Raw genomic sequence first — 12,190 nt, 5'->3', positions numbered from 1 at the left:
TGAGTTACTAGGTTCCACATAGTACAGTGTATTTACTTCGGGATAGCATAGGCCTGAAAACCCATTCATCATCATCATCATCACCATCACCATTCAAGACATTGACCAAGACTCTCCAGTGAGTGAAAAAACATATACTGACACACATACCAAAGAGCATGAAATGACCATCACCAGCAGATGAATAACCCAAGAACACCAAAAATGTGGGACATAAAATATGAAGACAGAGTAAATGAACCCATATATTCACACCAAAGTATGAAGTATATAAATGCAGGGACTGAACAAAATGCAGAGGGAGGGAGAAAAACCATAACCCATGAACCACAGAAGAAAAAAAACTAGGGTGGATTTGAATTTGGAAGGTGAAAATCATTCGGTAATCAACCATCGAACACAGACAGGCGATTGGATTGGAGACAGTGGGGAGAAAAAAAACTGTGGAGAATGAAAAAAAAAAAAATTGTGAGGGAACGGATATGAAAAGTGGGTGTTCCCGGAAAAGGGGGCCTGACGTGTCTTACTTCTGTTGGGGGAGTTCCAGAGGGTGGCGGAGGACTTGGAGAGTCTCTTGTTTATAACCGAGTCCACGTGTTTGGGCAGGTTGACCGCCGACACCGAGCATCTGCCTGCGAAGCCAAGAGAGTAGTCCACAGAGATGGTGGGTCACACTGTTTCACACAGCGGAGGGAGACCTCCAGGATGTGTCACGGTGATATCAATCCCCCCCACACACGCATACATACATACAGCAAACATCCAAATACCAAAACAGTGTATTTCCAGAGGGCAACTATTTCTGATTCAGTAAAGAAACCAAATAATAAAATCTCTGTATTGAACGTTTCTCATCTGACAGTGTTATTTTACATTCCTTTCCACATGGAGATGATGGGAAACAGAATAGACATTCTAACTGTCAAAGTGTCATGTCAAAGTATACTTCGAGGAGCCTCCACCAAAAATCGAATACAATCTGAAAACAGACAATTGATGGTAGAGGGAAATAACGCAGCTTTTTCTACGCACTGAAAAAATACATTGAAAGAAATATTGTGTTGAGTCTACTGGGTCATGCGTCATTCAGTTAGGTGTTGATATTCAAAATGGACACACTTGACTGTTTGTGAACGAGTGACACCGAAACACGGAAAATGACTGACTATCAATGGCCTGTGAACACATATGTCTAACCTGCAATGACATGATTAGAATGTGAAAGAGTACACGTCCCATCTTCGTCCCAACCTGAGCCCTGCCGTACACAAAGTAGTAACAGTGTTATTGTTACCACAACATGCTGTACTACACAAACGAATACCAATGTCAGTCAACACAACTGACACGCACGTAACACAACTGACACACACGTAACACAAATGACACACATGTAACACAACTGACACACATGTAACACAACTGGCACCTAGTGGAGGGAACTACTGAGACAACCCACTGATTAAACACCCCCCCCCCAAGAGCCTCTAATGGAGATTAATCAATGAGTGGACATTATTCCCTTCATTAAATGCCACTAGACATACGACAGTACAGTCTAATGTTAATGGGGGAATTGGATGTCTCTGTCCTAAATGTCCCTCGTCAGATATGGGTTGTTGTTAGAGATGGGCAGGAAGAGGTTCTTTGTCTGCAGGCCAAGATAGACCTCTGCTGCCTCTTCCTAAATAACTCTATTGGATTCTCAGTAGTCCACTGTATCCTGTTTGTTAACGCTTGCTACGGTTCAGTCTTTTCCTCTTTTTTTCCCCCTACCTTTCGGTCTTCGACTGCACTGGGTCTGAAAAAGGAGGCTGGGGGGCAGGTTGATTTGGCGGTAAACATTTGCCATTACTCATGGCTCATAAAGTACGTAGTCTGGTCCCAGATTTGTTTGGCTGTCTTGCCAACGTCTATGTTCATTGTGACCATAAGAGTTGGCAAAGGTGGAGAACAGCAGGAAGAGAGAGAGAGAGCGAAAGAGAGAGACATCCCCGGTTCATACACCTCTTACCACGTACATTGATGTTACCGACTCCATTTGACTTGAAGGGGTATTTGGCAACGTGAATCAATGCTAGCGAAACATGAATCGACCACTAGTCTGATGTGTGTTGATGATTGATAACGCCGCGCTTACTGCAGGCTCTAAAGTACCAGCATACGGGAATCACATTGAAGAACCAATACTTTATCTGTATCTAGGGGCTAAAGACCCTGAATGAAACATCCAGTCATGCAGTAGCCTACACTATGTGCCTGAGGTTGGTCGTGCACATACAGTCTGTAACCCTGCTTACGTGGGTTCGAATCCCGGTCGAACCCCTCATGCTACTTATATTCATTCTAGCTGTCTCCCCTTCATTCCTTTCAATGAAATATGAATAATATGAAATCCTTTAAAAAAATGGTTCACCGTAGAATCACCAGAGACCCTCTACAGAAACATTTTGAGTATGTCGCACAAACGCAGACCGGGAAAACGCAGGGCATCACTACATATCTGGCACATAACCCCCCCCCCCCCTCACCACACACACACCACACATATACACCTCAACCATGCCTGGACATCTCATATTCACCTCAGCCGTGTCATTACCCAGCTATTTCCTTCCGGAATGAAGCCAATGTTCCCTCCGTGTACAGGGAAATTAGACTGCTGTAGTGTAGTACAGCCCAGCAAGAGCAGATAGGGACATCAACCCACCTGTCGTGTGTGTGTGTGTGTGTGTGTGTGTGTGTGTGTGTGTGTGTGTGTGTGTGTGTGTGTGTGTGTGTGCGCGTGTGTGATATCTTACAGTGATTTAACTAGAGATAACTATGTATCTGTGATGAGGCTGAGAGGAGCTGCTCAGGCTGATTGATGCCAGACTGAATCACGGAGAACCTCCTCTGCTTAATAGGGTTGAAGGTGCCTGGAATTCAAGTTTGACTGTCACTAACTGACTATATACTGTAAAGTGAGTGACCTAATTTATGGTTTACTTGAAGTGCAAAACAACCGTAAGACTGTGAAAAAAATGGCTCGGTAGAATGTGAATATCTGCACAATAGTACCTTTTTCACACTACTGAAGTGAGCCAAAACGAGCTGTACTGGGCTGGCCTGGTAACGCATCCACCATAGTTGCTGAAACCGTGCTGGGAAGGACCATGTGAAAAGAAATGATCCAAGCCAAAAAACAGTCGTTTGGCTCGGCAAGATAGTGTCCAGTGTGTATCGGTGAGGCAGTGTCTGGGTCGGTGGGTTCCAGTTCTGGGTTCCTGTTTCAGAGGTAGGTACTCACTTTCTCTCTGGCTGGAGTTCTGGCTGAGGCCCCCGGCCCAGGACAATCTCTGCTGACGGAGCTCAGCCCAGGTCTTCTTAGTGGACCGCTGGAGGGCAGCCTCATACCGCGCCTTCATACCAAACATGGAGAAATACTAGGTTAGCACCACTTAATAATTCTCTGACTCATTCTCTTCTTGTTACCCACCCACCTTATTCTCTTGTTTTACTAAGGTGAGTGGAATTCCACCACTCCTTTAGCATAAAAATGCTGACCTTCATCGAGACAGTGTGGAAATAGATGGGGGAGACAGGTTAGTAGAAGGGAAAGCAAGAAAGGCGGACGTGGGGATTGAACTCACGATCATCGGGGCTCTAATATTGGCTTGCTGTGAGGAGTGTTACCACCCGTTCTGGGGGTGAAGTTTCCCCTAGGTACAGATCTAGGATCAGCTGCCCCTCCCCCAATACTAACCTTTGCCGTTAGTGAGGAAAATGCTAAACTGACCTAAGATTAGCGTCTAAGGGTACTTCACCCTTCTCCCTCACAACCGACCTTGTTCTTCTCTAGTTTCTGTTTCTGCCTCTCCTCCAGGGCGGCGCGACGTTTCTCTGTCTTGATCCGCTGCTCCTCCAGCTTCCTGCGCCGCTCGTCCAGCTGGCTCTCCCTCAGCTGCCGGGCCTTTTCCTCTTTCTCCAGCCATTGGGACTTCTTCGCCGCTACGGGAGAACCACATCAGGAGGGTTAGAGAGGCAAGATAACAAAATTGGGATCAAGAGAGAACTCTCTCTCTCACTCTCTCTCTCTTTGAGGCCCTGTTCAAATATTTCAAAAGTGCATCCTTCATTTCTCCCTTCCTTGAGGCAATCACTAATTGGAAATGACTGGACAAGTGAAAGCTACATGGGGGAGCCTTCGCTCTCTTCCTGTCCCAATTATTTGAGAATCTTCTATTCTCTCTTTGAATACAACACCCTTGCAGCTGATAGGCAGAGCCCTGTTGATTTGTTAGATGTTGACCAACATTTTAATGTTGTTTTGCTATGGACCAAACAATTTAGTCCCTTGTGTTTTAATCTGTTTCAATAAAAAACAAAAGCACAAGCAAATCTATGGTAAACAGTATTTGAAGTACTTTTAAATAAAACACAAACGCCTCTTCACTCTGATGTTGACTGGGCTTTAAAATCTCAAATCCCTCAAAATGTGGGTGTGTGAAGCAGTGTTTCTTTTCAACAGGGAAATCCCACTTTCCCTCGGATATAAATTGCAACACAGAGGCAGCGTTATGCAAGGTTCGGCTGTTACCCCTGGACTGACACTTTACCACGTTAATCGCATCAAGCGCCGGTTTCAATAAACTGCACGCTTTGATATGGTAAGCGTCCCCACCCCCTGGGCCATTCAAAGAGGGCTTACAAGGTGGTATTATGCCACCACCTCTATGACTGCCTCTGCGTCTCAAATAGCATCATATTCCCTGCACAGTGCACTACTTTATGACCAGAGCCCTATAAGGAAATAGGGCACTAAATAGGCAATAGAGTGCCATTTGGGACACACAGTGCTTCTCTCTCTTTGCACATAAGCGACTGTATCTTTTGGCTTTATTGAATAAACCCCCGTGAAGTATCAGCTTCTTGGGGGGGTACCTGATGCAACAAAAATTACTGGTTATTTGGCAGTTATCCGATTACGTTAGGGGAATACTGGGGCAACATTGGAGGCAAACGCTTAGATTTATCACAAAGCGCACAGCTGTGCTTTTATTTGAGAGAAGTAGGCTCAGAAAGCACCATCACACCATGCCACAGCAGGCCAGGGGGCCCCAGCACTAACTAAATGAGTTCCCACGTCTTATCTTCTACAGTCAGTGTGCATTTCGGTTCAACGTAATTACTTTTAATAACAGTACTTTGACTCCAGTAAGGCAAGGTCATATTATTAACTTCTGTCGAGGCAAAGCTTCGAGGGCTAGCAGTAGAGGTAATTGCGTGTAGACTGTCTCGGGGTTTCAGCCTTGTGGAAATCTGAAGTATGGTGAGTGAGAAGGAGGGAGTGTGGGAGAAGAGAAGAGGAAGGAGAAGCGAGGCTTCCAGTGTCCACAGAGGCTACATGCCAGGGCTGGCTATGGATGGAGAATTACACAGCTCTCGCCTCCACTGACTCAAAAGGCACAGCGACTTGTCACAGTGAGAGCATGACAGACCGCACACCACCCTCACACATCAAATATGTGACAGCGTGAGTGTGACACTGACAAGGCCCACATGAGATCTTGGCACATTGCCAGGGAGCAGCACAGCGGCCATGCTAACCTAGAACACACATAGCATCGAGCAGTAGGAGAAAGATAACGCCATAGGGAATTTTTATAATGCTGGTGTCAAAGAGACAATTATTTGGTGCGATAAATGGATACTTTAGGTCAATAACTGATCTTAGGTCATTTACTAACGTCCCCATGTGATCTGATATCAGTTTTGACATGGTTTGAATAGGATGGCGTAGTGGCAGTTGAGCCAATTAAAAAGTGTGTGTGTGTATATTGAAGAGATCAACAACACTACATTCCCCCTGTGGATGTGACTTAAATACGATCTTCCCTTCATCGCCCCCTAATGTTTCCCTACATTGACACTCAACATCTAGGTCTGCTAGGCAGCAGCCAGAGCCATGAAATAATCATTAACTGAGTCCTGTTCCCTCCCTGTCCACATTAAGTATGCATTAAACTCTACAGAGAGCCAAGAACGGACAACTCACGCGGTCACAGGGCCAAACACGTCTTCTTGCTGCTTAGTGAACATTTCATGCATTACTCAGCAGAGGCCTATCAGAACACTTAAAACACGCAGGGAGAAAATCCGATCTCGTTTGAGGAAGAAAAAAAAAAAAAACGAAAAAACAAAGGCACTTTATAGCCTACATGTGAAGAAGACACAATACGCTCCAGCTGTTGATACTTCAAAAGACTGGCCTTGTTAGCCGGCATTGCCTCCTAGCTGGGATTGCAAACACTAGTTTATAGATTGAATCTCAGTGATTGAAGGAATTAGATCAGGGAGAAACCCTCTGTCTGGTCTCCTGCCCCAGTGGACTGACAATTTGACTGATCCATGATGGTATAACGCATTTTATCCAAGATTTACTACACTTTACTATGATGATGAAGGCTGGATTTACCAGAAGGCATATAATGTTACTTCTATGACGTTCTTTACTTAAGCAGCTTCCAGCTTTGTACTCCCAATTGTGACAATGGAACATATGGGACAATGAACACGACCTTTATAGTCTGTGTCTTAAGTGGTCTGTGGTCCCCACCTGCAGAACCACTCCTTTATTGGGGGTGTCTTGCTAACTGCCTATAATTTCCACCTGTTGTCTATTCCATTTGCACAACAGCATGTGAAATGTATTGTCAATCAGTGTTGCTTCCTAAGTGGACAGTTTGATTTCATAGAAGTGTGATTGACTTGGAGTTACATTGTGTTGTTTAAGTGTTCCCTTTATTTTTTTGAGCAGTGTATATATATACAAATTTGTGGAACGAACAGCTGACTGAAGACCGGACGGCCGGGCATTCATGCAGTTGAGTCCGTTTATGCGGTAACATGGGCAATTTACAACGTTGCTCTTTGTTGAAACAAGCAAGGTGTTGTAGCGAATGAGTCTTCGGTTGCCTAGGCAACACCCCCCCTCCCTGCAGCAGCAGCTCACATAGAAATAGAATGAATAGAATGGGCTTGGATCCTCTAACCCTGGACATTTGACTGAAACTCATTGGTACACTTACAATGGCTGCCTGGTACTGTGAAGCAATCATTTCCATGGTAATGTAGAAAGTTCATTCAAAATATTTTTTGTAGAGATTGAGACGAAAAACAGACACAATTGTTAAAATCAATCAAGGTAACAGGTCAAAACTGCAGGTCACGACAACGAGAATCACCACCACCAACTACCACCACCACCACCACCACCACCACCACCATTACCACTACCACCACCACCACCACCATTACCACTACCACCACCACCACCACCATTACCACTACCACCACCACCACCACCACTACCACCACCACCACCACCACCACCACCACCAACTACCACCATGGGCACTCAGGGTGTGGTTTACCTTGTATCTGGCCGAGCTTGTCTGGAGGGGGGATGGGCGAAAGAGAAGACAAGAGCAACTGTCAATCATGCAAAGCAGTGCACGTCGCCAGGGTGTCACTCGAGCCAAGGACAGCGTGGCTTGTGAAACAAACAAACAAAAACACTCAAGCGGGTGACAGGCAGCCATCTTGACTGACAAAAGAAATAGAGCCAGAGAATTGTTAAGGCAACTTGAAGCATGGCATTGACATATGCTACTATCAATTGAAAACGTGTCTGTATCAGTTGATGTTGGGTTAAACATAAGTTCAGAGCTGGGGATCATTAAAGCGTTTGTGAGTTCAAACAAAAAGGGGTTAGCTAGGCTATTGTTTTAATAAAATGCAGATGAATATTTATTTGGCGCTCGCACGTTGAAAACTGTAATGTGTCTTGAAAGCGAAATACTAAATCATTGACTTGGTTTTTGTATTGAAGTGCTCAGCTTGAGCGACCGCCTAGGTTGGTTTGACGTTCATTCAACGTTTCTGTGATACATGTGCACACCATGTGTAGGCCTGAAAACAAAGCCAACGCAGATACAACCTAAAACTAAATCTGCCACCACCCCTTACCCCCCAACACTAGGGGGCATCCTCTCCCTGTGTACAGAGTTTCCTCCTCTCAACCCTCCATCTCAGCTTACCCAGATATTTGGCCTTCTCCTCCCTCCGCTCCTTGGCCAGCTTCTGTCTGTCCTCTGACTTCACTGCGTCTAGGGTGAGAATGAGAGAACGAGAGAAAGTTTTTAGACTAGAATAAAAACTAGTCTCTCATGACAGACTGTTGACATAAATGTTTACTAATGAAGTAGCTGGCCAGGAAATGTGAGATTTGGATCTGGGTTCCCAAGATTAAGTATAAACACATTTGCCGTTTAGCAAGGGTGATGTGACTTTTGATTCCTATCCTCTCTTTATAATTCCTGTATAAAATGGAAAAATAACTGCATATAGAGGTAATAAATTATATAATTATACAGGTAACTGACAAAATAAAGGAAACACCGACATAAAGTGTCTTAATAGGGCGTTGGGCCACCACGAGACGCCAGAACAGCTTCAATGCACCTTGGCATAGATTCTACAAGTGTCTGCAACTATTTTGGAGGGATGCGACACCATTCTTCCACAATAAATTCCAGAATTTGTTGTTTTGTTGATGGTGGTGGAAAACGCTGTCTCAGGCGCCGTTACAGAACCTCCCATAAGTGTCCAGTTGGGTTGAGATCTGATGACTGAGACGGCCATGGCAAATGTTTTACATCGTTTTCATGCTCATCAAACCATTCAGTGACCACTCGTGCCTGTGGAGGGGGACATTGTCATCCCATGGGGGCATAGCCATGGTAGCCAAAATAATGGCAAAAAGAATGGCCTGTCCAGTATTTTTATACATGATGGGATGATATAATGCTTAATTAACTCAGGGACAACACCTGTGTGGAAGCACCTACTTTGTATCATTTACTCAACATGGCAGGAAAACATGTGATGGAAGTAGACACTAGGCTAACGTCCTACAAACAAAAATGTACACCAACGCAATGTGGGGCTGGTACAATTACCATGTAACCGACGGTTATGGATAAAGACCGTCATGAAAATAAAATAACCCTCATAACTGTATAAAATATATATATATATACACATTTGTGGAACGGACAGCTGACTGAAGACTGGACGGCCGGGCATTCATGCAGTTGAGTCCGTTTATGCGGTAACATGGGCAATTTACAACGTTGCTCTTTGTTGAAACAAGCAAGGTGTTGTAGCGAATGAGTCTTCGGTTGCCTAGGTAACACCCCCCCTCCCTGCAGCAGCAGCTCACATAGAAATAGAATGAATAGAATGGGCTTGGATCCTCTAACCCTGGCAATTTGACTGAAACTCATTGGTACACTCACAATGGCTGCCTGCTACTGTGAAGCAATCATTTCCATGGTAATGTAGAAAGTTCATTCAAAATATTTTTTGTAGAGAGGGTGATTGAGCGACAAACAGACACAATTGTTAAAATCAATCAAGGTAACAGGTCAAAACTGCAGGTCACGACAACGAGAATCACCACCACCACCACCACCAACTACCACCACCACCACCACCACCACCACTACCACCACTACCACCACCACCACTACCACCACCACCACCACCAACCACTACCACCACCACCACCACCACTACCACCACCACCACCACCAACTACCACCACCACCACCACCAACTACCACCACGGACACATAGGGTGTGGTTTACCTTGTATCTGGCCGAGCTTGTCTGGAGGGGGGATGGGCGAAAGAGAAGACAAGAGCAACTGTCAATCATGCAAAGCAGTGCACGTCGCCAGGGTGTCACTAGAGCCAAGGACAGCGTGGCTTGTGAAACAAACAAACAAAAACACTCAAGCGGGTGACAGGCAGCCATCTTGACTGACAAAAGAAATAGAGCCAGAGAATTGTTAAGGCAACTTGAAGCAGGGCATTGACATATGCTACTATCAATTGAAAACGTGTCTGTATCAGTTGATGTTGGGTTAAACATAAGTTCAGAGCTGGGGATCATTAAAGCGTTTGTGAGTTCAAACAAAAAGGGGTTAGCTAGGCTATTGTTTTAATAAAATGCAGATGAATATTTATTTGGCGCTCGCACGTTGAAAACTGTAATGTGTCTTGAAAGCCAAATACTAAATCATTGACTTGGTTTTTGTATTGAAGTGCTCAGCTTGAGCTTGAGCGACCGCCTAGGTTGGTTTGACGTTCGTTCAACGTTTTTCCAAATGTTTCTGTGATACATGTGCACACCATGTGTAGGCCTGAAAACAAAGCCAACGCAGATACAACCTAAAACTAAATCTGCCTCCACCCCTTACCCCCCAACACTAGGGGGCATCCTCTCCCTGTGTACAGAGTTTCCTCCTCTCAACCCTCCATCTCAGCTTACCCAGATATTTGGCCTTCTCCTCCCTCCGCTCCTTGGCCAGCTTCTGTCTCTCCTCTGACTTCACTGCGTCTAGGGTGAGAATGAGAGAACGAGAGAAAGAGCGAGGGAGAGGAAGTGAATGTGAGAGGTCATTGTACACAGAGAAAAGAGCCCCAATCCAGCCCCACATTTGCAGAGCGATAAAACACTGGAAGCTGGCAGTCAAATGTGGCAACTATATCAGAGCCAGATAGAGACTCCACCCTAGTGTCTAATAGAAGTGAATGAGCAATGCGGAAAACACTCTGATTAGGACTGGTGGTTAGTCACACCTTGTCTACAGTGTCCTGGTGAGGATTCATGAGTGAACATGTAATTGCATTCAGTTAAGTAATGCACATAACCCTAGACAGGATATGGCTATAAACAGGGTTTATTTTTCACTTGTGCCAAGTCAACAATGTTCTTTCAGCATTCAATTTAGCCATTACTGGCTTATGAGGAAATACATACACCACATAAACAATCACTTTCGGGAAGGGAGAGATGTTCTTTGTCTAACCTTGTGACAAAAAACACTGTATATCAGAATAATCCATTTCTATAGAGGTCCTCTTTGATCTTCAAGCAGAGCTGTCTTGCAAGTCACTGTATATGTTCAAAAGTCTCTGATTGGTGCTGACTGGAAAAAATGTGGTGTCTGGTGTCTGCATTCTTCTGAGCACCTTAACTCATGCCTTGAGAGCATAGTCCTACTGTTACATGAATACTACTGCACCCTTCTGGGTTGTTTGGAATGGATTCCATGTGGAACATTGCCACCGACCCATAACCAATTATCAATTTAACCCCAATTGCTTTTGAATGATAATCAAAAAATAATTCATATAATTAGACGATCATGTTGTATATGATTCATTGCATAATTATGACCCAAGCAACAACTCCCTGGACGAAAACACCATATTGTAATTACTATGATGTAATTCTCAAATGCCAAGCACCAATTACTACCGTTTCGTGACAATTGATCGGCATTTAACTGGCCAAGTTGAATTCTACTGTATGTGTGAAGGCTTACAGCATCATCTTCCATCCATTACTTCCATACACAGACCATATGTTGTACCTCCATGTCACGATTCATACTTCAGTGGATTCTAACACATTAAAACACAATCATCACAGTGCTGAAACAATCCGCCAGATAGGACAGAACAGCAGCGGCCTCCCTATAATATCCTCTGACCCACTTTGACACTACGTCTGATTATGTATAGTGCTGTAACAAGCGCTAGTGTCTCTCTGTGTGTGTGTGTGTGTGTGTGTGTGTGTGTGTGTGTGTGTGTGTGTGTGTGTGTGTGTGTGTGTGTGTGTGTGTGTGTGTGTGTGTGTGTGTGTGTGTGTGTGTGTGTGTGTAGGCCCTGACCATCACGATGAGTCACCCACAGGAGCCTCCGAGACGGAAACAGAATCAAGCTGACCCAGAAACACTGCAGCTTGTTTGGGTTCCAGACTGTTAGCAGCACACTCCTCAAATCTCAACAATATGGTTCTCTGTCATCTGTTTTACTTGCCTTTTTGAAAAGAATAGAGGAGCAGTTTGATCCATAGATGTCATGGCAGACTGTAAAGACAAAATAGCTAGCTAGCGCACACAGGATTTGGTTCTGGGTTCCGAGTTGAATGCATAGGGAACTTTTGTCCGGGAATATCCAATGGGTATCCTTTCAAATGGACCACTTCTCTCATTGGAGAAAGATGGGCATAGTTTTCTGGCTACACAGTGCCTTCAGTAAGCATTCATATTATTCCACATTTTGTTGTGTTACCG

The 12,190-nt window shown here is 44.6% G+C and overlaps 1 protein-coding gene across 15 annotated transcripts in view; it reads right to left on the bottom strand.

Moving 5' to 3' along the window:
- The window catches only part of LOC106583045 (MAP7 domain-containing protein 1), a 62,706-nt gene that overhangs the window by 16,616 nt on the left and 33,900 nt on the right, over positions 1-12,190 (bottom strand). For 3 of the 15 annotated variants that reach the window (XM_014166879.2, XM_014166812.2, XM_014166806.2), the window contains 7 exons: positions 10,378-10,446; positions 9,694-9,714; positions 8,082-8,150; positions 7,416-7,436; positions 3,827-3,990; positions 3,290-3,401; positions 528-632 (listed from right to left, as the gene is read on the bottom strand). In XM_014166879.2, coding sequence (XP_014022354.2) covers positions 528-632; positions 3,290-3,401; positions 3,827-3,990; positions 7,416-7,436; positions 8,082-8,150; positions 9,694-9,714; positions 10,378-10,446 — 561 coding nt within the window. The remainder of the gene's footprint in view (positions 1-527; positions 633-3,289; positions 3,402-3,826; positions 3,991-7,415; positions 7,437-8,081; positions 8,151-9,693; positions 9,715-10,377; positions 10,447-12,190) is intronic. The other 12 variants (XM_045704268.1, XM_014166850.2, XM_014166822.2 and 9 more) reach the window with 11 other exon arrangements.

Source organism: Salmo salar, chromosome ssa02, assembly GCF_905237065.1.
Source record: "Salmo salar chromosome ssa02, Ssal_v3.1, whole genome shotgun sequence".
Lineage (NCBI taxonomy): Eukaryota > Metazoa > Chordata > Actinopteri > Salmoniformes > Salmonidae > Salmo > Salmo salar.
Note: the sequence above shows the minus strand (reverse complement) of the source record. Positions and strands in the feature narration are given on the sequence as shown.